The sequence below is a fragment of the Papio anubis genome, chromosome 7 (assembly GCF_008728515.1).
Source record: "Papio anubis isolate 15944 chromosome 7, Panubis1.0, whole genome shotgun sequence".
NCBI classification, from domain to species: domain Eukaryota; kingdom Metazoa; phylum Chordata; class Mammalia; order Primates; family Cercopithecidae; genus Papio; species Papio anubis.
The window spans coordinates 48,240,295-48,268,278 of NC_044982.1; the positions used below are offsets into that span (position 1 = coordinate 48,240,295).

Consider the following 27,984-nt stretch of genomic DNA (forward strand, 5'->3'; position numbering starts at 1 on the left):
TAGTTAGCTATTAATATTCAGGTATAATGATTTGCTAAACTACACAAATGCTCAAAGTCCAGTGATACCCTGCACGCAAATTTCACTGGCTAGATTACCTTCTTAGGAAAGCATAACACTTGAATGGAGTGACACTGGCGTGAGTCCACTAGAGGGTGTGTATACGTGGCCTGAGTTCAAATTGTTTGTTCCTGCTGTGAGGACTGCTTTTCAGCTTCAAGTTATTCTTCTTGGCCACAGTGCTGTTTATTCCACTAACAGTTCTGTTTACAGAGCACTTTCACATAAATTCTGATTTTTAACATTAAAGCTGTCTGATGGTATTTTTGTTTTAATCTTTGGAGATCAAGAAATTTTTTAGTGACAGAATAGGGACTTTATTGATCCTTAAATCCACCCCTCACCACAATGAAGGAAAAAAGCAAAAAATTCTTGGCTCATGCATTGAACGATCTTTTTTGAGAAGGGTCAGTTTTTGAAAAATTATCCAAAACTGAAACATCTTTCATCTTTTTCACACCTAAAGATTAAAAGTGACTGATAACCACCAGTTATTTCACTAAATATGAAAGTAGGAAACCGTATCAATTACTTGTCCACTAAGTTGGTAAGCCCAGGAGAATATGATCTGTAAATTCTAGTTGAGTGATGAAGATGGGGCTTTGAATTAATCTACAGTCTTGGAATTAATTCTGCAGCGTTTTAACCAAAGAATTTTTCAGTAGTCATAAATCTATATTTTAAAATTGAGTAAATGTCCTCATTTACCCCCACCAATTTTGTAAAGCAGATATTAACCAAACTTCAATAGTTATAAGACAAAAATTTAATGAAAATTGGACAGTATGTATAATCCAGGGCTAAATAGTTACATTGGACTGGAGTAGAAATTTAAAATACAATAGATGCTGGAGTAAATGTTACATATTATCATCATCTGATTCATCTTCTTCCTTCAGAGATTCCTGTTAAGAGAAAATAGGTGTTTAAAATTGATTTTTAAAATTGTTATATCCCATACCTGTGGGCAAGTTAAGCCACAACCACCTGAGTTAAGTGGTTAAATTCCTTTACTTGTAACTGAATGAACAGTTCTAGAATAAGATACCCACGCAAGGCCGGGCGTGGTGGCTCAAGCCTGTAATCCCAGCACTTTGGGAGGCTGAGATGGGCGGATCCTGAGGTCAGGAGATTGAGACCATCCTGGCTAACACAGTGAAACCCCGTCTCTACTAAAAAATACAAAAAACTAGCCGGGCGAGTTGGCGGACGCTACTCGGGAGGCTGAGGCAGGAGAATGGCGTAAACCCGGGAGGCGGAGCTTGCAGTGAGCTGAGATCCGGCCACTGCACTCCAGCCTGGGTGACAGAGTGAGACTCCGTCTCAAAAAATAAAAACAGACTAAAGGTGAGAGTCTCAAAAAAAAAAAAAAAGATACCCGCGCAAAGATAATTAAGCAAATGTTGCTCTAACATGCAATGACTGTATCTTTGATAGAATGTATACTTAAGAGGCCAGGTGCAGTGGCTCAAGCCTGTAATCCCAGCACTTTGGGGGCCGAAGTAGGCAGATCACCTGAGGTCAAGTTTGAAACTAGCTTGGTGAAAACCCGTCTCTGTATTATTGGTGAAACCAAAAATGCAAAAATTAGCCAGGTGTGGCAGCGTGCTCCTGTAATCCCAGCTACTGGGGAGGCTGAGGCAGGAGGATTGCTTGAACCCTGGAGGCAGACGTTGCAGAGCAGAGATGGTGCCACTGCACTCCAGCCTGGGTGACAGAGCAAGACTCTGTCTCAAAAAAAAAAAAAAAATAGAACATATACTTAAAAGTCCTAAAAAAACTCTTTGCACTCTAAACCCCCCACAATTTTTTTGGAACCAAGGCAACTGTACCCACTAGAGATAACCTAGAAAATTTCTATCCTTAGTTCAACTGAACTGTTAGTGATATTTAATAGAAGCCACCCAAGTTGATTTATATTATTCAACACAATTTTGGTTAGAGGAGTTTTGTTTTTTTTTTTTTTTTTTTTTTTTAATTAGGGATGGGGTCTTGCTGTGCTGCTCAGGCTGGTCTTGAACTCCTGGGCTAAGTGATTCCCCGCACTGTACCTGGCCAAGAGAAGTTTTTGTGCTGTGGCTTACCTTAGCGTATTTCTCTGCTTCTTCCCTTATATCTTTTGGAACAATTTCATGTCTTCCATTAGTTACTGTAAATTAAGCCACATATGTAAATGAATTTTAAATTGAGTACTGTATTGTAACTTGCAGTATACCACAGGATCTACCCAATCCACAGATCTGCCTCACCTAGGGTTGCAAAGTTGTACTATGAGTAATACTCAAATATTTTAGTGTGCTGCTTCCACATGAGATTATATGTGCCTACACATTAAGTTCTTATGGAAATGAAAGTAAATTATGCTATAATTTATAAATCCTGAGCATTAATTTATAGCATAGTATCTTTAAAACCATGAAATGGATGTTTCAAAAAATAACCTGTTCACAGCTTAAGTCAATTATTAAGCAGAACTTTCCCTTCATTTAGACAACCTAGTAAATTTGTTTTAGCTTTCATTATTTTAGAAAGGACTCTCAGTTGTAAATTAGCTGTGGTACAGATAATTCCTAAGGCAAATAAATGTACAAAAATAACTTACATTCACCAACCCAGCTGAGTTCTAGTTCAAAAGCTTTATCCTTAACTTCATCATGTACTATGTAAATTCTAGAACAGAAAAGGGAAAGGTAAGATTTTGGTAACCTCTAAACATTGTAGTAGTTCACAGACTCATAGTCAGTACAAATTAGAATGTCCATCCATAATAAAATTATAAAATTACACAGACACATTCTACATAGCATTTAACATTAGAGAAGACAAATTACACAGGGACTGAAATGAAACATTTGCTCTCCCAACAAATATTCAATATATCTAATCAACCCAAGTTCAGTTTATTTTTGCACATTGCTTTAGAGATATAACTTGGGTAGGTGCAGTGAGTGGCTCACACCTGTAATCCCAACACTTTGGGAGACCAAGGCTGATGGATCACTTGAGGTCAGGAGTTTGAGACTAGCCTGGCCAACATGGTGAAACCCTGTCTCTACTAAAAATACAAGAATTAGCTGGGTATGGTGGTGGGTGCCTGTAATCCTAGCTACTCAGGAGGCTAAGGCAAGAGAATTACTTGAACCCAGGAGGCAGAGGTTGCAGTGAGCCAAGATCACACTACTGCACTCCAGCCTGGGCTACGGAGAGAGACTCCGTCTCAAAAAACAAAAGATATAACTATAAAAGATACCTCATAAAGAAAATGGATTCACTAGGAAGAAGTGTCATTAACTGTGCCCTTTTAGGAAATTTATGTTTTGTCCCATTAATTTTAATATTTTTAAAGCCAACTAATTGGCTGGGAACGGTGGCTTGTGCCTGTAATCCTAGCACTTTGGGAGGCAGAGGTGGGCGGATCATGAGGTCAGGAGATTGAGACTCTGTTTCAAATAAGTAAGTAAAACCAACTAATTTATGTGTTTGCAATTATTATGGTCTCTTCAACCTACAGCTTCTTGGCAGTAGTCTTAAGCTCCTTGTCCATTTTATAATGGCTTATATGCCACAAAACCTGGCCTTCACATTGTAGTACTTTACAAATTACAGCAAAGAAGGAGGCACTGCCATCCAACATATTTAAGTAACGTAAAAAGTATCAAGAGGCCAGGTGCCGCGGCTCACATCTATAATCCCAGCACTTTGGGAGGCCAAGGTGGGTGCATCACAAGGTCAGGAGTTCAAGACCAGCCTGGCCAAGATGGTAAAGCCCGTCTCTACTAAAAATACAAAAATTAGCCAGGGTGGTGGGTGCCTGTAATCCCAGCTACTTGAGAGGCAGATGCAGGAGAATTGCTTGAACATGGGAGGTGGAGCTTGCAGTGAGCCAAGATTGTGCCACTGCCCTCCAGACTGGGCGACAGAGCAAGGCTCCATCTCAAAAAAAAAAAAAAAAAAAATCAAGAAATTAAGTACAGTAGCAGAGTATAGCTTTTATCTAATGCTTTCCACTGAGTTACACACCTTACTTTTTGGAGGGTCTTCTAAAACCTTGCTATAATATGAGAGGATCTCAATTTTTTAGAACTAAGTAAAAGATAACATGCTGCTTCATTTTCTTAAATGAAGAAGGGATGGCTTTCCTAACATGGAACACTTAATAGATGACTACCATTATACCTAAATATAAAAGATGGCAAGAACTGATTTCCAGAAGCACTTCAAAGGATTGGTTCAGTGAAGGAAACAGAGTATATCATGATAAAATACTACACAATTCAAGGAAGATAAATGACTTCCTTTCTTAGCAGTTCTGCTGTATGTTGGTTCCTAATGTTGCCGTTAGAATGGCTTCTGCCTGCTTCACAACTGAAACTGGAAGGGCGGAGGGGAGGAGGAAGCAGGAGGGGTAAAGGCAATAGCAGTAATGATGGACCACTTTATAAGAGACTGAGTGTCATGTAAATAGTATGTTTATTATACAATAGGGCCCATTGGAATTTTTTTTCTTCCTTGTATTGTTAGATGTAAAACCTGAGACACTACCGTACAGAGAGCTGATTGACTAGACCTTGTTCATGCAGTTCTAATGTGGAATAGTTAGAGGTGTTATGAATTATCTGAATATAACTTTTGAATCTAAAAAGCTGGCTATACAACATGTTTTGTTGGAATCTTTGTAATACCAAATGTCTACACTCTTTTATCTAGAAGAATAAAAAAATTTTTGAAACATCATTACCCAGGTTAATTGACTTTTTTATTGCTTACTGTCTAAATACCTGTTACATATTAATAGTATTCTAGTTTACATACCTGTCGTCAACTATTCAGGGTTTCTTAAGCTAGTTTTTGAAATGTTTTGTCATACTGCTCTTACCTTGTTATAGGAACTTTTATAATAAACCTGAAAAAGTGAAACATATCTTTCCCAAATAAACAGATTATGTAAATGAGCCAGCTTCGTGGATCATGTATGGAAATAATTAGTTGTAAACCTATAAAGTTTGTAAGCATTATTAGAGGCAATCTAAGATTATTATTATTAGTACTTAAGAGATTTGAGAAGTTGGGAGCTAACAAATTAAGGCCCTAATGGTACATTATATGTCCTTAACCTGTAACAGGAGTTTGTCAAAAGCTATTTTTCCCATCCTATTCATTACTACTAAAAAATGTGGCTTGAAAACATTTTCCTCCTTTGTGAGGCTTCTTAGAATGTTAAATTTACCTTCTAAAACACACTAAGTTATTTTACAGGAAAACAGCCTCTTAGGATTAATGTAATATATATATGCAAAGGTCAAGTGAAATATTTTTGTGGATGGTAAGAAAAATTTCAACTTACATTTTTGCAACTTCTTTAACAATATCACGGCAGGTCATTTCTTTCATCTACAGAAAATAAAATGTATATTCATCAGAAGAACATTTTCCACTTGTGTAATTATTTTCACTTTTATACTCAGATATAAAACCAAGGAAAATAACCTGAAGTCTGAAAAAGACCAGAATCGAAGTTTCCTGATTCATATTTTAATGTTTTGAAATTTATACGCCAGGCTAGGCGCAGTGGCTCACGCCTGTAATCCCAGCACGTTGGGAGGCCAAGGCAGCCGGATTGCCTGAGGTCAGAAGTTCAAGACCAGCCTGACCAACATGGTGAAACCCTGCCTCTACTAAAAATACAAAATAGCCAGGCATGGAAGTGGTGCGCCCCAGTAATCCCAGCTACTCAGGAGGCTGAGGCATAAGAATCTCTTGAACCCAGGAGGCAGAAGTTGTAGCGAGCCGAGATTACGCCACTGTACTCTAGTCTGGGCGACAGAGAGACTCCGTCTCAAAAAAAAAAAAAGAAAAAAAAGTTTATACACCAAAAAAGATATTCTGAGATATCCTATAGTTACCCCTAACTTTGTGATAAAATTATAAAAATCCACAGCCATCTATAAATCTGAAGTCTGACCTGAAGTTTGAATGACTGGAGAAGACATCTGATCCTCTTTATAGCCAATTTAGGCTAATAAAATGCAAACAAATCATTAATGTCTACTATATGCAAGATACAGAAAGATGAAGGAAGGAGTAACAAATCATCCTTTGTGGAACTATTCAAAGCAAAAATGCAAAATACCAGGGAAAGCTTTGAAGAACCAAGATTTGAGCAGGTTCTTAGAATACAGATTGGATTGGATTGGATTTCAAGAGAGATGAACGTATAAAGCAGAAGTGGGAAGCCAAAAGCTTTTTTCCGAATTAGAATTAAGCATTCTTTCAATGAACACTTGGAAATCAAGGTAGAAAAGTACCCCTAGGGCCTAGGTGAGGAGTCTGTATGTCGTTAGGTTTTGATAGTAACCAGTGCAAGATTTTATTATCGGACATACAGGTTTCTGAATAGGCAGGCATTTCTGAACAGACATGACAGGATCAAAACAATGTTTGCGCAAACTGCCCTTCATCTATTGTGGATACATTGGGGGATGATGGAATATAATGAAAGATAACAGGTGCTCATACAGCAGTCTAGACTTTAGGTGATTCAACTACTATATATTTAAGCTAGATTATCTTTTTTTCTTTTTCAATTTTGAAATCTGGATGCTCAAGCTATGCCTGCACAACCACATGAGGAAGAAGGAACAATGACAACAACAAAACACTAAATTTAAATTTAAGAATACTAATCTTAGGAAATAGATAAACCATTATTTGGGTACAACTAAAGGCAAGTGGCATAGACTCTTAAAGAAATATTTTGGGGAAGAAAAAGACTAAAAGAGATCTAAGGAAGAAAATGTGAACCTCGACAGTTTGAAACAGTTAAAAAGGCAGTGTAGAAATTGCTCAGGCAGTTTGATTATGGACTATTAGATGATACTTGGGTCTGATAATGGTATAAGGAGAATAAAGTATTTAGGGATGCAATATGCCTGCAGCTTTTTTCAAATAGTTTATAGGGAAGGGGGATGTGTAAGTGGTTAACTGAAGTCTAACTAGATGAGTTTGTTGTAAGCTTATGATGTTTACAGTTCTTCATGTTAAATTGAGGGTGATCACAGGAAGGGAAAGAATACTGATCTTTAAATTTTTGCCCTTATTGGTTAAGTTCTGTATTTAGTGAATTAACTGCATCCTACAAAGTCAAACTTGAAAAGCACATTTTAAATGGCAAATATATTTTTACATATGTTTGTAAAGTTTTTATTTTTTGGTAAACCATCAGAAGAGAACAATGATACAGAGCAGGGGTCAGCAGATGGATTCTGTAAAGCATCAACTTGTAAATATTTTCAGGTTTATTAGCTGTATGGCTCTGGTTTCTGTTCCCTGTTCCAAATGTTATAGTCTACTGTTGTATTTTCTAAAAGTAGCCATGAACTGAATGTAGCTGTGTTCCAATAAAACTTACACAAAAGCAGGCAGTGGGCCATAATTTGTAACACCTGATTCACAGCATAATTTTGTCACAAACTGTAAGTGTTCCTCAATTAAAGTGATTTTTTTTCTTGATTTTTTTCTGGGACTTAACTGTTTTTCCCATTCCTTACTAGGATTTAACTACAGAAAGATAGTAACTGCTCTAAATATTCTAATTTCCTTTACTTTTTTGAGATAAGGTGTCGCTCTGTCGCCATGGCTGGAGTGCAGTGACGTGATCACAGCTCGCTGTAGCCCCCAACTCCTGGAGCTCAAACAGTCCTCCTGCTTCAGCCTCCCAAGTAGCTAGGACTACAGGTACATACCACTTCACCTCGCTAACATTTTGTTTTAGGAGACAGGGTCTCACTCTTTTGCCTAGCATGGTCTTAGAACTCCTGGGCTCAAGCAATCCTCCCAACTTGGCCTACCAAACTGATAGGGTATTACAGGGGTAATCCCCCTCAACTAGTATAAATATTCTAATTTTCAAATTTCCATATAATAGTATGGAGAGATGAAAACAAAAGGAAAAGAGTAGAAGATAGGAACCTAGCATCAGACTAGTAAGTGTGCAATGGAAAAGAACATAGGTCTAAGACTCATAAGGTCTGGATACTGTTCAGAACCAGCTGATTCTGTGGTCCTATGCAGTGTGTTTAATCTGCAGTTGAGCTTGGGCTAAATGACCTCTAAGATCCTTTTGTCAACTTTACTAAAATACGAAACAAATTAGGCTTTATAGATGGTTCTAGAACTCAGCATTGTATAAATGCCAAGCGCGAATAAATATTTTCTAGAAGCTGGCCTTAAATAAGTTGAATGAGTAGTTGAGAAAGATTCTAGTACAGCATTAACATTTAAATGTATGTGAAATTTTATCTCACTTCAGTTTACCAAAACCCTGATAAATTGTACGTCTGCTTTTTAGGCAAGTTTCTGAGAGGTCATCAATAATACTGAAACAGTATCCATGAAGTCTTTAAGTTGATCAATGTATGGCTAAAAGGAAAACCAAGCTTTTAAGAAAACTTTTTCACACTAATAGCTGTATGTTGTGAAAAAATAAGTGGGCAGTTGTAAGAGTATAGGCTAAAATTTATGCCTTATGTGGCTAGGAGCAAAGTTAAGAGAACCAGTGGAGCACAGCCAGACATAAAAGCTGTGTTCCAAAGAAATAAAGAATATAGGAAAAATATAACTTTTTATTAACTCAAAATTTTAAAATTTTCAAACTAGAGCTCACATAGATTCATAAATAGGTTTCAAGGATTTTGTGAAATCTCATCAAAAGCTGCGTTTTTCTAGATTGAGGCTTTATAGCAGTTATTAAAAATCATAAAGGGATGTATAACACAATTCTGTAGATATGTTATCAGCTTTCACATTCAGTGACTTAGCAGCCTCATAAAGCTCTACTCTAAACATCAGACCACACTATATCCTTAAACCAAGCTTCTCCAGCCACGGGGCGCAGAGCCAAACACAAATTCAAACTTTAACACGTTACGAGATTTTTTTTTTAAGCTCATCAGCTATCATCACTGTTGGTGTATTTTATGTGTGGCCCAGGGAAGCCAAATGATTGGACATCCCTGCCTTAGACTGAAATGTCTGTGGTGATAAAATTTCACTGCATTAGGATGACAATGTAGTAAAAATTCAAGCATTAATTATTACCTGAAGCTTCTCTATTTCCGTCTTTGCAGCTTGCCTGGCTTTGCCAATGGCACAGCCCCAATAACCCTATTTAGAAAAAATATATAATCACTGAATTAGTATGCTATCATATATAATTTATGACTACTAATGTTTCTATTTATAACCTAGTGAAAGGATGTTAAATGACTTTTAAAAGCAAGTATGGAAAAGTATAGTCAAACACATTCTGATGAATGCCAAAGGGCTCAAAAATATTAAAATACCAAACAATTCTATAACTACCTCTATTTTTAATAGAGGTATATCCAAAAATATTTAAATTGTGTAATCATATACACTTTGAGACATTTTGGGGAACATGAATGGGAAAGATTTTAGCACTATGAAAATGAAAAATGAAATTATATATTCCTGAGGCACAGAAATAAAGTTAATTCCTATGAGTTCAGTACTCTAAACCCCAATGTTTTTATTTTGTAAATTTTTTTAAAGAAAAGGATGCACAGCCGGGCACGGTGGCTCATGCCTGTAATCCCAGCACTATGGAAGGCTGAGGTAGGCGGATCACCTCAGGTTGGAGACCAGCCTGGCCAACATAGTGAAACCCCGTCTCTACTAAAAATACAAAAAAATTAGCTGGCTGTGGTGGCAGGTGCCTGTAATCCGGCTACTAGGGAGGCTGAGGCAGGAGAATCACTTGAATCTGGGAGCCGGAGGTTGCAGTGAGCAGACACCACGCCACTGCACTCCAGCCTGGGCAACAGAGTGAGACTCCATCTCAAGAAAACAGTTAAGAAGCGGTAATAATAGGCTGGGTGTGGTGGCTCACACTTGTAATCCCAGCACTTTGGGAAGCCGAGGCATGTGGATCACTTGAGGCCAGGAGTTCCAGACCAGCCTGGGCAACATGGTGAAACTCCGTCTCTACTTTTAAAAATACAAAAACTAGCCAGGTGTGGTGATACAGGCCTGTAATCCCAGCTACTTGAGAGAAGCTGAGGCACGAGAATCCCTTAAATCCGGGACGCAGAGGTTACAGTGAACCAAGATTACACCACTGCAGTCCAGCCTGGGTGACAGAGCAAGACTATCTCCAAAAAATAAGAAGAAGAAGAAGAAGAATTTAGGGAAAGCTCTTAGAAATCACATTTAAACCTTCTCTTTAAAAGGGAAGGTAGGGCAAGGTGGCTAACGCCTGTGATGCCAGCACTTTGGGAGGCCAAGGTGGGCGAATTACTTGAGATCCAGAGTTCAAGACCAGCCTGGCTAACGTGGTGAAACGTTGTCTCTACTAAAAATACAAAAATTAGCCGGGTGTGGTGGTGCATGCTTCTAATCCCAGCCTACTCGGGAGGCTGAGGCAGAATTGCTTTAACTGGGGAGGCAGAGGTTTGGCCTCTGGGCGACAGAGCGAGACGTTGTCTCAAACAAAATTAGGTCCAGTGCGGTGGCTCACGCCTGTAATCCTAGCACTTTAGGAGACTGGAGTGGGCAGACCACTTGAGGTCAGGAGTTGGAGACCAGCTGGCCAACATGGCAAAACTCCATCTCTACAAAAATACAAAAATTAGCCAGGCATGGTGGCATATGCCTGTAATCCCAGCTAATTGGGATTACATCCCAATCCCAGCTAATTGGGAGGCTGAGACAGGAGAATCGCTTGAACCTAGGAGGCAAAGGAGGTTGCAGTGAACCAAGATCAAGCCATTGCACTCCAGCCTGGGAGACAGAGACTCCATCTTAAAAATAAATAAAATAAAATAAAAGGGATGACATGGCTGGACATGGACGCTCATGCCTGTAATCCCACCACTTTGGGAGTCCAAGGCAGGAGGATTGCTTAAGGCCAGGAGTTTGAGACCAGCCCTGGGAACGTGGAAAGACCTTGTCTCTACAGACACCAAAAAAATACAAAAATTAGCCAGGCATGGTGACATGGACCTGTAGTCCCAGTTACTTGGGAGGCTTAGGTAGGAGGATCGCCTGAGCCCCGAAGTTAAGAGGCTGAAGTGAGCTATGATTGTGTCACTGCACTCCAGCCTGGGCAAGAGTGAGGAAAAAAAAAAAGAAGACATTAAATACAGTTTTAAGACAGTGTTTATAGTAAAAAAGGAAAATCACATATTCAAAATACTATATGCACTGTATAGCTTCTATAAATAACATACTGAAAACAACAAATCTTTGCTCTGCCTCGTATCGGTTATTAATGATAAACAAGAAAACATGGTTGGGCACGGTGGCTCACACCTGTAATACTCCCACTTTGGGAGACCCAGGTGGGTAGATCTCTTGAGGCCTGGAGTTCAACACCAGTCTGGCCAAAGTGGCAAAGGCCTGTCTCTACTAAAAATACAAAAAAAATTAGCCAGGTGGTGCACACCTGTAATCCCAGCTACCCAGGAGGCTGAGGCAAAAGAATCATTTGAACCTGGGAGGCAGAGGTTGCAGTGAGCCGCTGTGCTCACGCAACTGTTGTTAGATCAACATCAGATCCAACGTGAGCCATTGGATCATGCCAGTGTGCTCCGGCCTGGGTCACAGAGTGAGATCCTGTTCCACCAAAAAGGAAAAAAAAAAATGCTGTTGGACAAGAGGTTGTTGTAAAAAAAAAAAAAAAAAAAAAATTGCTTGAATGAGTTTTTTAAAAATTTCATATAATCTTATAATGAGACTTAAATGCTAATGAAATACCATTAAACTAAAATAGAATTTCAAATGATTCAAAAGTACTCACGTATGAAACACCTGATGGGTCAATCATGTAGAGTTGCGCACCGTCATTCACACTGTAAGACCCTAACATGAAACTGCATAAAAGTATACAAACAGCTTAAACCATGGCAATAACATAAAAGTATTTTTGAAAAAATGATTAAAATGCAATTATATTTTGTTTCTGAGATAAATTACTAATATACATATAGTACTTTCATACAGTGGTTTCAAATAATTAAAACTAGTACATACTTGAGATTATTCAAAATTCATGTAGCTTTTTTTGTTTAATATTAATCTTTCTGATTAAGGTGTCCTAGAAAGTCTAGCAGTACAGGGAAAGGAGTAATGATAAGATAGATGAAAATCAAAACTAATGAGAGGGCCCAAAAAATAAGGCATAAACACAAAAAGGTCAAGGGAACAAAATTCCTGGCAGAGAGTATACTGAATCCATGTGAAATCCTTTCTACCCTTCATTCTATTTCCCAATATCCTGCCAGTCATTTCTCTGCAATAATCAGAATTGGTTCAGTGTATTTTTCTATGCTCAACAAATTAGGCTATTAGCTAATTGTATGAAATACTGATTTTCTGAAATTGCAACATTCAGTGGGCACTGTTTCCATGAGTTCTGCATCTGTGGATTCAACAAACCACAGATAGAAAACTTTCAAAAAACATTGCTTCTGTACTGAACAACTGTGATTTTCTTGTCATTATTCCCTAAACGATATAGTGTAACAGCTATTTACACTGTATTAGGTATTGCAAGTAATTAGAGATGACTTAACATATACAGGAGGATATGCACAGGTTATATGCAAATACTTAACCATTTTATATGAGGGACTTCAGCAACCTTGGATTCTGGTATTCATGGGAGGTCCTAAAACCAATCCCCCACAAAAACCAAGGGACGACTATATTTGCCTTAGAGTAGAAAAGAAACCAGCATCATCTTACACATCATCTCATATGCGGAATATTTTTAACTATTCAATTCCCATCCCTACCGTCATTTCCATCCATCTTCTACCCTGATATGAGACTTATCCTTCAGAATATATAGCTCATTGTCACTATTTTAAAGCCTTTCAACATTTCCTTTGCTGAAAATCAGCATGGAACACAGACTTTTACATGACTGGACCCCTTCCTACATCTTCAATATCATCTCTAAACCTCATACTCTACACACCAAGCATACTTAACTATCGCTGGCCCAAATATTTTCATACCAGTTCCTGTGCTTGCAACTACCAAGTCTCCTTACAGCTCACACTCTTTTCCTTGCCTCCTGTCCAGAAACATTCTGTTCCCTAATTGTTGTCCCTTTATCATATCACCTCTAAGATTTTATCAGTGTGACTTCACACCTGTGTCTCCACATCTATGACTAACTTAGTGCCCAATAGATGTTTATTGAAAAAGTTCTCTCTGGCCCAGCGCGGTGGCTCAGGCCTGTAATCCCAACCAACACTTTGGGAGGTCAAGGTAGGCGGATCACTTGAGGTCAGGAGTTCAAGACCAGTCTGGCCAACATGGCAAAACCCCATCTCTACTAAAAATAAAAAAATTAGCCAGGTGTGGTGGAAGGCGTTTGTAATCCCTGCTACTCAGGAGGCTGAGGCAGGAGAATGGCTTGAACCCGGGAAGCAGAGGTTGCAGTGACCCAAGATCGTGCCACTACACTCCAGCCTGGGCGACAGAGCGAGACTCCATCTCAAAAAAAAACAAAAAAAAGTTAATGGGAAAAAAAAAGTTATCTCTACTATTTTTACTTCCTTGAAAAGAGTGGAGAAGTTTGATGAACTCAGAGCTCAGTTGAAAGGTATTTTACATAGTCTGAAAGCAAAGTGTTTCATAATGTAATTTAAGTGAGAGGCCTAAGAATGACTAATGTCAGCCTGGGCAGCATGGTGAGACCCCGTCTCTACAAAAAAAAAAAAAAAAATTTAATTAGCTAGGCATCGTAGCCCATGCCTGTGGTCCCAGCTACTCGGGACGCTGAGGTAGGAGCATCGCTTGAACCAGGAGGTGAAAGCTGCGGTCAGCCATGATGGCACCACTGCACTCCAGCTCAGGTGACAGAGCAATTGTCTCAAAAAGTAAAACAAAACATAAAACACTAATGTAACATTACCAATAGAATAAAACTCAAGTTTTCTTTAATATCTGTCTTAGTAATTAAATATGACTGATGATAAACAACTCAAAGGTAGGACTACAGCTGAGCACTCAGATGTTAGTATATGCACTATTTTGACCAAACATGTTTGACTTTTTTTTTTTAAGTCATAAGCCAAACATGTCTTTTCATTTTAGAAAAATCTAGTCATAAGTCTTCTCTGTGAAGCCAAATTTGAATATTTATACCTATTGCAGGTCTTTATGCAGCTGAATCCCCACTTCACCCCAAAATAAAGTATCAGCACTTCACTTTAACAGAAAGAAAAACTGTGCTTAATGGGAATTGTGAGATGTAATTTTGTATGGACTAATTACTGAATGCCAAAAATAATCTCCATTTAATAGCATATTACCTACAGGCTTAAAGTATATCAGATGGAAATTAATAAGAAAACTGAAGTATAATTGGCTGCTTAATGTTAACACAGCATATATTTAAAATTACCTAAGAATATCAGGGACTAATACCAGAGAGTTTATTATAATCAGATTAAAGTCATTGTTATCAGTTCCTTGTTTTATAATCACTTCAGATCTATATAGTCCTTTTCACTATTCAAACTTTTCTTTTTTTTTTTTTGTAGAGGCAGAGTCTCTATTGCCCCGGCTAGAGTACAGTGGTATGATCACAACTCACTCACTCCACCATTGAACTCCTGGGCTCAAATGATCCTCCCAAGCAGCTCCTAAGTAGCTGTGACTACAGGCATGTGATACTGCACCTGGCTAAATTTTAAATTTTTTTGTAGAGATAGGTTCTCACTACGTTGGCCAGGCTGGTCTCATACTCCTGGGCGCGAGGGATCCTCCCACCTCAGCCTCCCAAAGTACTGGGATTACAGGCATGAGCCATGGCACCCGGCCTCAAGTAGTTTCTATGTACACTGTTTTATTTAATAATTGCCCTAATACTTCTCGATAAGAGTTCCTATTTTTAAGTATGTAAAAGGCTAAGATGCTGGGGAACATAATAATTATCTATAGTACAGATCTGCCTTTTGAATAATTCACAAAATTTCATACCTGCAGCCAAAAGGTCTAACAGCACTGTAGAGTGTATATGCATGCACATACATGGCCACTCTGTCTGCAAGATGCTATGAAGGGAAGCAGAAAAGCTTATTAATAAACTTCTATTACTGTCCAAAAGGTTTCTCAACATGTTATCAACTTACTTTTAGTGGAATGTTGTAGCCAAAGTTAGATCTAAAGTTGGAAGCTTCTTCTCTTGCTATGTCTGCTAAAGAACGAGCATCTGCCAACAAACCTGCTACTGCCTGAAAAAAAAGCACCAATTTACTAGAGGAACACATTCCTATCACAAATCAAAGTCTGCAATTATTATAGATTTACTAAATTTTTTTAACAAGTATTACCATTCAAAATAAACTTTTTTGGCTTAAAGGCTCTCTACAAGGCATTTTGATGCTTGAGTATGAAATTATAATTTAGAAATTTACTAAGTATAACTTCATTGCTTTGTCCAATGCTCATATTCAGGACTATTTCCTTTTTTTTTTTTTTTTTCTGTGACAGAGTCTCGCTCTGTTGCCTGGGCTGGAGTGCAGTGGCCTGATCTCCACTCACTGCAAGCTCCGCCTCCTTAGTTCGCGCCATTCTCCTGCCTCAGCTTCCCTAGTAGCTGGGACTACAGGCGCCCGCCACCACGCCCGGCTAATTTTTTTGTATTTTTAATAGAGACAGGGTTTCACCATGTTAGCCAGGATGGTCTTGATCTCCTGACCTGGTGATCCACCCGCCTCGGCCTCCCAAAGTGCTTGGATTACAGGCGTGAGCCACCGTGCCTAGCCAATATTCAGGACTACTTCTATCATAAATCCTCTTCCCCTGATTTACTACCTCATTATAAAGAAAAAAAACCATGGGTCTTGGTCAGATTTCATCTTTTTTTTTTTTTTTTTTTTTAGACAGAGTCTCACTGTGTCACCTAGGCTAGAGTGCAATGGCGCCATCTGGGCTGACTGCAACCTTTGCCTTCCTGGTTCAAGGGATTCTCCTGCCTCAGCCTCCCCAGCAGCTGGAATTGGCTAATTTTTGTATTTTTAGTAGAGACAGAGTTTGGTTTTGCCATGTTAGCCAGGCTGGTCTTGAACTGCTGACTTCAGGTGATCAGCTTGCCTCAGCCTCCCAAAATGTTGTGATTACAGGTATGAGCCACTGTGCCTGCCCCAATTTTGATCTTTTCTCTAAAGTTATTACAGGTTGAGGATATCTAATCCAAAAATCTGAAATTTAAAACATTTCAGAATCTGAAACAAACAAAAAACAGAACTGCAGTTACTATGTATGTGCCGAGAAGCCCTCAGGCACTGCAGTGAAATCACATGTTAGTGTGGCATATTTTTCTTTTTTCTTTTTTTTTGAGACAGAGTTTTGCTCTTGTTGCCCAGGCTGGAGTGCAGTGGCGCAATCTCTGCTCACCGCAACCTCGGTCTCCTGGGTTCAAGCTATTCTCCTGCCTCAGCCTCCCGAGTACCTGGGACTATAGGTGCGTGCCACCATAGCCCGGCTAATTTTTGTATTTGTAATAGAGACGGGGTTTCTCCATGTTAGTCAGGCTAGTCTTGAACTTCCGACCTCAGGTGATCCGCCTGCCTTGGCCTCCTAAAGTGCTGGGATTACAGGTGTGAGCCACTGCGCCCAGCCTAGTGTGGCGTATTTTAAGTTTGGAGAAAAATGTCCAAGTAGTTCAGTTTGAACATTAGATCATTTTACTACATTCCTTTCAATGCCTTCACATCTTTCAGAAGCTAGGCTGTTAGTGGTTGCTATGAAAAAAATAAGTAATGTGCAAAAATCGGTGTGAAACAGGAAATGACAGGGGCTGCATCCAAAGTTGGGAAGTTGTGCAGTGTACATACTAGAAATTTTGGTTGCTTAAAATGAAATAAAACATTTTAATTTTTAAATAAAAATATTTTTCACTATATGTGTATTTTTTTAAAAAATGGCTACTAAGTTTTTAGGATGTAAACACTAAGTTCTTTGGACCTAAATACTTAAAAACGAAACCATTAGGTATTTTTAGCCTAGAGAAGCCATGAGAAAAACTACTGGGATACTTATGGTACCATAAACCAACCAAATTTGAAACCCTCTAGCCTAGGACAGTTACAGAATTTAAAAGCGGTATCAAAATCTTTAAAAGCCTTTTTTTCCTATGCTACCCAGTAACAGTAATAATAATTACTAAGAGATACTGAGCACTCATTACATGTTAAGCATTTTACATAATAATTTTTAACCTCACAACAACTGTATGTGCCAAGTACTATTATCACCCTTGTTTTGCAGACAAGAAAATGGGTGTTTAAAATAACTTCCCCAAGGTAACCCATGCCAGTAAGTTATACCACTTAAAGAATCTTCTATTGCTTTAGAGAAAGCTTACTATAAAGTCACATAATTCTCAAATCACTTGAAGATGACAACTGTGGAAGAAGGGAGGATATTAAGCCTTAATTTTCTCCAACCCTCCTCAATGTCTAATGTTGGCCGGACACACTGGCTCATGCCTGTAATCTCAGCAACTCAGGAAACTAAGGCAGGAGGATCGCTTGAGCCCAGGAGTTCAAGACCAGCCTGAGCAACACAGCAAGATCATATCTCTTAGAACAAACAAAAAGTTATCCAGGTGTGGTAGCACACTTGTAGTCACAGCTACTTGGGAGGCTGAGGCAGGAGAATCACTTGAGCCCAGGAGCACAAGGCTGCAGTGAGCTATGATCATGTCAGTGCACTCAAGCCTGGGCAACAGAGCAAGGCCTGCGTGTGTGTGTGCGCGTATATTTATGCATAATTTTTTTCAAAACATAAACTTTTTCTATTACATAAAAATATACAAGATCACCTCCTACTAGCTGGGTTACAATCTAGCACATTTCATCAAAACATATCAGTTTCGCTGGCAATAATAAATCTGTTCAGCATGATTCTTAGCAAACTAACACAAGAACAGAAAACCAAAAACCACATGTTCTCTCTTATAAGTGGAAGCTAAATGATGAGAATTCATAGATACAAAGACAGGAACAACAGACATTGGGGCCTACTTGAGGGTGCAGGGTGGGAGGAGGAAGAGGATCAGAAAAAATAACTACTGGGTCCTAGGCTTAGTACCCGGATAACAAAAAAAATATGTACAACAACAACAAAAAATCAAAAGAAAATGTATATATACACAATGGAATACTGTTCATCCTTTAAAAAGAATAAAATGCTAGGCTGGGCGCGGTGGCTCACGCCTATAATCCCAGCACTTTGGGAGGCAGAGGCGGGTAGATCACTTGATGTCAGGAGTCTGAGACCAGCCTGACCAATATGGTGAAACCCCGTCTCTACTGAAAATACAAAAATTAGCTAGGTGTGGCAGCGTATGTCTGTAATCCCAGCTACTGGCGAGGCTGAGGCAGGAGAATTGCTTGAATCCAGGAGGCGGAGGTTGCACTGGGCTGAGATTGCACCATTGCACTCCTTCCTGGACGACAGAGACTCCACCTCAAAAAATAAATTAAAATATGGCCGGGCGCGGTGGTTCAAGCCTGTAATCCTAGCACTTTGGGAGGCCGAGACGGGCGGATCACAAGGTCAGGAGATCGAGACCATCCTGGCTAACATGGTGAAACCCCGTCTCTACTAAAAAATACAAGAAACTACCCGTCGAGGTGGCGGGCGCCTGTAGTCCCAGCTACTCGGGAGGCTGAGGCAGGAGAATGGCGTAAATCCGGGAGGGGGACCTTGCAGTGAGCTGAGATCCGGCCACTGCAGTCCCGCCTGGGCAACAGAGCGAGACTCCATCTCAAAAAAATAAATAAATAAATAAAAATAAAATCCTGTCATTTGCAGCAAAATAAAGAAATCTGTTCAGGAGAAAAATATTGAGATAAAATAATCTTTGAAGAAGAAGAAAAATTAGTTTTATGGTTTATTGGTTATACTTTACCAGCACCTTTTGTGTTTGTGTGTAACATTAAATCTCATTTAGATATAAGAAAGCTATCAGCTGAACGATGTGGGTCATATAAGGTGTCTTTTCATTTAGAAAGGGCTCTGGAGTAACACGCAGACCCAAGTTTGAATCCCAGCTTTTCTTTACTAACTGTGCATCTATTTTTTCACCTGTGAAAATGGCATTAGGCCGGGCGCAGTGGCTCACGCCTGTAATCCCAGCACTTTCGGAGGCTGAGGCAGGCGGATGGATCACTTGAGGTCAGGAGTTCAAGACCAGCCTGGCCAACATGGTGAAACCCCGTCTCTACTAAAAACATAAAAATTAGCTGGGCATGGTAGCAGGCACCCATAGTCCCAGCTACTTGGGAGGCTGAGGTAGGAAAATTGCTTGAACCCAGGATGCAGAGAGTGCAGTGAGCTGAGATGGCAACCATGGCAATCCAGCCTGGGTGACAGAGCGAGACTCTGTCTCAAACCAAAAAGAAAAGAAACAAAATGACATTGATATAACCTTCACTGGATTGTCAAAATTAAACAAGGTTATTTATGTAAAGAGCTCCCAGCATAGAACCTAATATACAAATATTCTCCTTTCTTCCTTTCCTTTTCAGGTGGCCGGATTAGAATCATTTCATTCTTTTTTTTTTTTTTCCCGGTATTGGTTCTTACAAGCCAAGTCTGCCATCTATGTAGGGTAACTGTGGTATATACCAGTAGTGTATTTATGGCTGGGCTTGCAATTTAGTCCCTCACAACTTAGATACCAACTGCATGAATAACTTATTTCAGTCATGCCCTATGAAACTATTATGGATGTGTTCACTTTTCCTTTTCATTAAACATCCTTTCCTGATGTTCCACCTTATATAAAGGTGTTTGCTATCTGATGGCATCTTTACTGTGACAGTGATCCCCACAAGAGATACAGAAAGCTAAAGATTCTTCACCTCTCAAGCATATGCCTTCATCAGTGATGTGTGTTGCCAAGATCTCATTTCTACGCATACTCCCCACCCCTCTCCCTCTCCTGCTCTTCTTTCAGCAACTTGGATTTTCCCCCATCATTAATAAGGTTATGAGAATACTGCCTTTCTACTTGACAGTGAACTGGACCAATGCAGTAACTCGCTCTGATTACTTTTGTGACTGCACAGTGATCTATTCCAATCAGTTACTTCAAAAGAAATTGGACAAGACGAAAAGGAACATTTTAAAACATTACCTTACCATTCCAACATGCCGATCAACATTAAAAAGTCGTTTGTTGGAACCTTCTTCATAAAGTTTAGAAAGGACTAATTTTTCTACCCCAAAGACAACACCATCTTTGCATCTGATTCCAATAGCTGTACTGAAACAAGGAGAAGAAAATCAGTTTTTTAACTGAAAATAAACTTCATAAACTTACAAAAAAAAAACAAAATAAGTAACATTTAAGGCATGCCAAATACATTAAAACATTTGAAAACCAGGAAGAGAAAACACACTAAAGTGTAATAAATACATTACATCCATATAAATATCATGTGACCCTCCCTCCAGAATCTAGTACATCATTTGACTAAAAATATATTAATATATAAGTATAAAAATGCTAATGAAACACAATATGGCGCAGTGTCTGACATGATAATTATGTTATAAACAAATGACATAAATTCATGTCCATTAAAAATGGTACATAACAGACATATAAAAGACAGGTTAGATACAAACTTAAAAGTTAACAGTGACTGCTCTGGGTAGAAGGATTATGATTTATTCTTCCTTTTGCTCATCTCTTTCTTCCAATTTTCCCATAATAAACATATTGCTTCTAATAAGTATATAAGAGAATAAAATATATGTTCTGCTACAACTGTTTAAAATAAAAAGATCTTAAAATAACCTCTTAAAGCCAGGCATGGTGTAATCTCGGCACTTTGGGATGTTGAGGCAGGAGGATCTCGTAAGCCCAGGAGTCCAAGACCAGCCTGGGAAACGTGACGAAACCTGGCTTAGCCAGGCATGGTGGTACACGCCTGTAGTCCCAGCTTCCTGGGAGGCTGAGGTAAGAGATTGCTTGAGCCCAGTTAGGTGGAGGCTGCAGTGAGCCAAGATTGCACCACTGCACACCAGTCTGTGCAACAGGGTGAGACCCTGTCTCTCACACACACACACACACACCCGCTTAAGTAAAATGTGGAGAAATTACATGTTGCCATTTCAAGGTGAAAATGTGTTACACTTTATTGTTCTGTTCCTTTTTGATAAAGGTAGTTCTGATTGGAAACAATAGAGACAAAATAAGCAATGCTTGATTGTACAGTTTTCTGGTAAAATTATCTCAACTTTCTTTTTTTTATTTTAAAGAAATGGAGTCTTGCCATACTGCCCAGGCTTGACTTGAAGTCTGGAGCTCAAGTGATCCTCTCACCTTAGTCTCAGTAGCTGGGACTACCAGCACTTCTCTATTTTGGGTAACAGCATCACCAAACTCTACATCCTCCAGGTTGAGCTTCTATTTACTATTAATTTTTTTTCTTCAAAATTTCCTTCATGTCCACTTCTTTACAATAATTATACCAGCATTGGGATCCTTATAATTTCAGGCCTACATTACTACAGCATCTTTTCTACTTCTCTAATCCATTTTATCTAAGACCAGCCTAATTGCTAGCTTTGTTTCATTTTGCCAGTCATAATATAAAAAGGGATCCACAACCTAAAAAGCAGGGGAATTGTGTCATTCACAGGTCTCTTAAAATCTGATGAAACTACGGCATTTCTTCCCAGAAAAATGAACAGATGCACACAACAAATTTTCTAAGAATTTCTGACACTCCTTCCCCAATACTTTAGGTGTCTTCCATAGCTCCCCTTGCAAGGTTAGACTCCTAAGAGTCTGGCAGAGCCCCCTGAGCATATTCAATTTCCTGTTATAAATTCTGTACTCTACTGAAGTTACCTCACTGTCAACCTTCCAACACTTCATGTTCATTTTTGATTCCATGTCTTTGAGATAGTTATCCTGGATGCTAGAATACATTTCCTCTTCACCACTGCTAATTTAAATGAATTTCCCCAAAAGGTTTGCAAACTTACTTGAACTCAAGCTCTACAGGTCAGAATGTAACCTCAGGACTTTGGAAGGCCCAAGTGAGAGGATTGCCTGAGGCCAAGAGTTCAAGACCCATCTGGCCAACATTTTGAAACCCTGTCACTTTTTTTTTTTGGAGATGGAGTCTCGCTCTGTCTCCCCGGCTGGAGTGCAGTGGCGCGATGTTGGCTCACTGCAACCTCCACCTCCCGGGTTCAAGTGATTCTCCTGTCTCAACCTCTCATGTAGCTGGGATTACAGGAGCACACCGCCACACCCAGCTAATTTTTTGTATTTTCAGTAGAAACGGGGTTTCACCGTGTTGCCCAGGCTGGTCTCGAACTCCTGAGCTCAGGCAATCCACCTGCCTCAGCCTCCCAAAGTGCTAGGATTACAGGCGTGGCTCACGCTCAGCAGGAAGCCTGTCTTAATTATCTCAACTCAACATCTTCCTCAATGTTTAAAACATTCTTGAAAATCTGGAAATCTCTGAGATCCTCTCAGGCAGTCTTCAAGGTCAATAATTTTCAAAAGAATTCAAAGACTTCGGCTGGGTGCAGTGGCTCACACCTATAATACCAGCACTTTGGGAGGTCTAGGCAGGCGGATCACTTGAGCTCAGGAGTTTGAGACCAGCCTGGGCCACATGGTGAAACCCTGTCTCTACAAAGAATTAGCCAGGCATGGTGGCACATGCTTGCAGTCCCAACTACCTTGCAGGGCTGAGGCAGGAGAATGGCTCGAGACCAGGAGGTCGAGTCTACACTGAGCTGTAATCACACCACTGCACTGCAGCCTGGGTGACAAAGCAAGATTCTATGTTCTGCCCCTAAAAAAAGTTTTTTTTAAAAAAAAGGAATAACAGGCCGGGCACAGTGACTCACACCTGTAATCCCATCACTTTGGGAGGCCAAGGCAGGAGGATTACTTGAGCCCAAAAGTTCAAGACCAGCTGAGGCAACACAGTGAGACCATGTCTCTTTTTTAAAATGAATAATTTTTTTTTTTAATAAGAAACTATCATTTGTTCAGTTTTGGTGTATCAAAGATAGGTTACATAGATCGTTAAAAAGAAGAACTTTTAGGCTGGGCACGGTGGCTCATGCCTATAATCCCAGCACTTCAGGAGGCCGAGGCAGGTGGGTCACTTGAGGTTGGGAGTTCGAGACCAGCCTGACCAACATGGAGAAACCCTGTCTCTACTAAAAATACAAAATTAGCTGGGTGTGGTGGTGCATGCCTGTAATCCCAGCTACTCGGGAGGCTGAAGCAGGAGAACTGCTTGAACCCAGGAGGCGGAGGTTGCAGTGAGCCAAGATCGCACTGTTACACTCCAGCCTGGGCAACAAGAGCGAAACTATGTCTCATTATGAAAAGAAAAAGAAAAAAAAGCACTTTCCTCACTTTTTCTGAGACAGTCTCTGTTGCTTAGGCTAGAGTGCAGTGGTGCAATCTCGCCTCACTGCAACATCCACCTGCCAGGTTCAAGCAATTCTCCTGCCTCAGCCTCCCAAGTAGCTGAAACTACAGGCGTGTGCCATCACGCCCGGCTAATTTTTGTATTTTTTTATTTTTTAGTAGAGACAGGGTTTTACCATGTTGGCCAGGCTGGTCTTGAACTCCTGACCTCAGGTTATCTGCCCCCCCTCAGCCTCCCAAAGTGCTGGGATTACAGAAGTGAGCCACCACGCCCGGCTGCGTTTTTTCTTCATTCAGGAAAAAAACACATTCGTTTTTAAGGTTTCAACTTTTAAAAATATTTCATCTTTGCATAAATCTGACTTTTTAAAAATCATATTTAGGCTGGTCGTGGTGGCTCACACCTGTAATCCCAGCTCTTTGTAATCATGAGAAATATAGGACTGGGGCTACTCTTTGGGAGTGCAAGGCAAGTGGATCACTTGAGACCAGGAGTTTGAGACCAGCCTGGCCAACGTGGCGAAACCCCGTCTGTACTAAAAATGCAAAAATTATCTGGGAATGATGGCACATGCCTGTAATCCCAGCTACTGGGGGAGGCTGAGGCAAGAGAATCACTTGAACCCAGGAGGCAGAGGTTGCAGTGAGCCAAGATCATACCACTGCACTCTAGCCTAGGTGACAGAGTGAGACTCAAGTCTCAAAAGAGAAACAGACATAGAAAAAATCTTTGCTGAATCGAACATGTGACTAATTGCAAAAGACATTTAAAACACAAGATGTATGAGACATAAAAAAATAACAAGGTCACAAATCTAATGGCCAAGGAAGCCTATGATACAAATCAAGAATTTGAAAATGGAAAACAAAAAGATGATAATGAATGTGATTTTATATACTCTGCAACATGGATAATCTAAGTGGATAATCCTGGAATCAACGAGAAATACAGGACTGGGGTTCATGGAAAACATCTGGCCTAGAAAGAGATCTAGAAATGAATAGAGATTTGGGGACATATACTAATTTGTACCAAAGTAACATAACAAAGCGTAATCACCAAAATATAAAATAAAAGGAGACATGTAATACCTGGTTAAATGTTTCTTACCTACTATTCTCCACAGCCTTCATAGCATATTCAACTTGAAAAACTCTTCCGTCAGGAGAGAATGTAGAGGCTGACAGGTCATACTTAAGGAGAAAAGGCAACAGTAAGCTTGTATCTTTGGCAGTAATGACCATGCAGTTTCTTCCCCTCTAAATGGCTTAAGCATCAGGAACATGTTATATCCTAACAAAGACCTTGCTTTCAAGAGAGGAAAGGGAAACTTGTCAGAGCAGCAACAGTAGCTAAGGTAAAGCTATATTCAGCTATTGAAGAGTAATGGATACAAGTCCCAGGTGAAGTCAGAACACTTTTCACACAGACTACAAAACTCATTTTTGAAAAAGATTAATATGGGGTAGTAGAACCACCACTGGAGTTTGAACATTTAAATTTGTAACCATAACTCTGCAATTAACAAACTAAAAGACTTCAAACAAATCATTTGGCATTCACCAAGCACTTAATGAGTATCTATTATGTTAGTCCACTACATGGAATACAAAGGTGATCACTCATTCATTAAGTCCTTCAATTTCAAATCAGACATGAATCTAGGTGCTAGAGATACAGCAGTAAATCAGAAAAGGCACTAAGATGAAAATAAAAGAGTAAAACAATGGAAGGAACTACTACAGACTACATCATCAGGGAAGGCCTTCTGGGGCAGTAATATTTAGGCTGAGTCAAACCTAAATGACAAGAAGCTAGCCATTTAAGATATGAAGGAAAAGCCTTCTTGGCATTTGGCACAAAGATCTTAGGGTAGAAATAAGGCTAGCACAGTCAAGAAACAGAAGTAAGGTCACTGTGTCCCGAGCACTATAAGCAGCAGAAAGAATAGACTATATTAGTGAGGTAGCTGAGGGTCAAATTATGTTGGGTCTTCCAGGCTGGAACAAGGACTTTGTATTTTATTCTAAATGCAACGAGGAATTTAAGCAGGGGGAGTGGTATGATCTACATTTTAAAAAACATCATTCTGGCTTTATGTGGAAAATGAATTCTAGAGAGAACAACAGAAGCAAAGATAAGGTGTTCCAAAGATAGTGGTACTAGCTTAGACAAGAGAAGAGGTAGAAGGGAATACTTTTTCAGAGTATAGTAAAAAAATAAAAATAATAAAAATAAACTTGCGAGGCCGGGCATGATGGCTCATTCCTGTAATCCCAGCACTTTGGCAGGCTGATCACGAGGTCAAGAGATCGAGACCATCCTGGCCAACATGGTGAAATCTCGTCTCTACTAAAAATACAAAAATTAGCTGGGTGTGGTGGTGTGCACCTGTAGTCCCAGCTACTCGGGAGGCTGAGACAGGAGAATTGCTTGAACTGGGAAGCGGAGGTTGCAGTGAGCCAAGATCGTGCCACTGCACTCCAGCCTGGCAACAGAGCAAGACTCCATCTCAAAAAATAAAAAAATAAACTTGCTAAAGCGTTGGTTCTGGAAGTAAAAAAAGGAATTAAAGATGAATCACAGATGTTTTCATATGACCATTCACTGAGCTGAAGACTGTAGTAGATGCAAAATGGCAAGGTAAGGAGAAAACCCAGGCCGGGCGCGGTGGCTCAAGCCTGTAATCCCAGCACTTTGGGAGGCCGAGACGGGCGGATCACGAGGTCAGGAGATCGAGACCATCCTGGCTAACACGGTGAAACCCCGTCTCTACTAAAAAAATACAAAAAACTAGCCGGGCGCGGTGGCGGGCGCCTGTAGTCCCAGCTACTCAGGAGGCTGAGGCAGGAGAATGGCGTGAACCCGGGAGGCGGAGCTTGCAGTGAGCTGAGATCCGGCCACTGCACTCCAGCCTGGGTGGCAGAGCGACTCCAGCCTGGGTGGCAGAGCGAGACTCCGTCTCAAAAAAAAAAAAAAAAAAAAAAAAAGGAGAAAACCCAGAGCTCTACTTTGACATGCAGTACAAAATAAACAATCAAGTGGACAGACATGCCAAGCAGACAAACAATTATTCCTATCTAGAGTTCTTGGGAGAAATGAACACAGAAGATAAGCCTTCAACAGTGGTACTTTCTGAGTCTGTTTCCTGATCTGTTAAACCCAGATCATTAACCCTACCATTGTTACTAAAATATCCCACATGGTTATATTATCAAGTATTCTTTAAAAGGTTTGTAGAATGAAATACTATTAATTGAAGGTAATAATATAATTGCAAAGTCAGTTTGCTACAAGATTTATTATTGAGCATTTACTTATCTAAGAAAAGTATGGCAGAACTTTAGCATTCATAACCGAATGGATTAAACCATTCCAGACATAAATTGCCTATTATCAAATTTAGAACGCCAGTACTTGAACTTAAGGCTGAGCATGAGAATCTTGTTAAGTAGAAATTGAGGAACTGAGAAACTCATTATTCAGTAACTCTAGTGCAAATAACCAATAAATCTTGTAGAAACTGTATTTTCTATATAGAGAAGTACATAAAAGGAGTAAACTGCACATATACATACGTTTAACAAAGGAAAGCCAAACAAGTTAACAAGTCCCACTGCAAAATCCTCAACAGTCTATCAAAAGTCTGAAGCTGTTAAGTTCCTAAGTAACCACTTAAACGTTTACGGAATAAATGCCTACAAGTGCTGTTAGGTACTTTGTATAGGAAAAACAAGGACAAAGGAAAAACTGAAGGATTCATCAGATTTAGTTATTCAGATCATTTTTATTAGTTCTGTTCCGACAGGGTTTCCAGTGACTCTTAAACTGAGCGGTCGATGATCTGCACACTTAGACAGAGAAGGCCCGTGAATCAGCAGCAACCTGGGAACTGCAAACGCAGTCCACAGAAAGCACGATCTCCAGACCGTGGAATCCCAAATCTCACTGCCTCGGTGGTTCTCAAGAGAACACAATATTTCAAGCCCCATGAGTTTCCACTTTCGGTTTCCCTAAGTGGCCGAAGAAAGTGACTCAGCAATCCAAAGCTGCTCCAAACCTCACCGCGGCGACGCCAAGCCGGCTATACCTGGGCTGAAAAGCTTCAGGAGTCATGGTCACCTGAGACGCAGGCCTAGCATATAGGGGATAAATACGACCGGTCTCCAAACAGCTGCAAGTGGCCCACCCAGCCGAAGGCGGTCTTAGAGCACCCCAGGTCCGCGAAACCCTTGTGGTCTGTCCCAGTTCCCTTCAACCCCAAGCCTTAGGTTAAACTATCACACCCAGAGACAGCAAACTCACCCCGGTGCCGATTGAGCTCATCGTGCTAAACCCAACGGGACGCGTAAGGATTCCAGGCCTAGAGCGCTTCCCCTACACCACAGGATGCCGCAAACTAGTAACAGACCCGCTCATTGGCTGCATCGCCAACCAATAACCTTTTTCTCTGTGGCTCGTTCCG

The 27,984-nt window shown here is 40.0% G+C and overlaps 1 protein-coding gene across 2 annotated transcripts; it reads right to left on the reverse strand.

Annotated features, from left to right (window-relative positions):
* Positions 1-807: 807 nt before the first annotated feature.
* On the reverse strand, positions 808-27,984 carry PSMA3 (proteasome 20S subunit alpha 3). 2 transcript variants are annotated; one of them, XM_003901861.4, is made up of 11 exons: positions 27,825-27,984; positions 24,630-24,712; positions 20,248-20,371; positions 15,225-15,326; positions 15,073-15,146; positions 11,876-11,948; positions 9,157-9,222; positions 5,405-5,451; positions 2,663-2,730; positions 2,145-2,209; positions 808-965 (listed from the first exon to the last, which is right to left on the reverse strand). In XM_003901861.4, exons 1-11 carry the CDS (start codon positions 27,843-27,845, stop codon positions 921-923), a joined length of 768 nt encoding a protein of 255 aa, XP_003901910.1. In that variant the 5' UTR covers positions 27,846-27,984; the 3' UTR covers positions 808-920. The 2 variants fall into 2 exon arrangements, with proteins under 2 accessions (XP_003901910.1, XP_009209873.1); XM_009211609.2 differs by lacking the exon at positions 9,157-9,222 and having other exon boundaries at positions 27,825-27,965.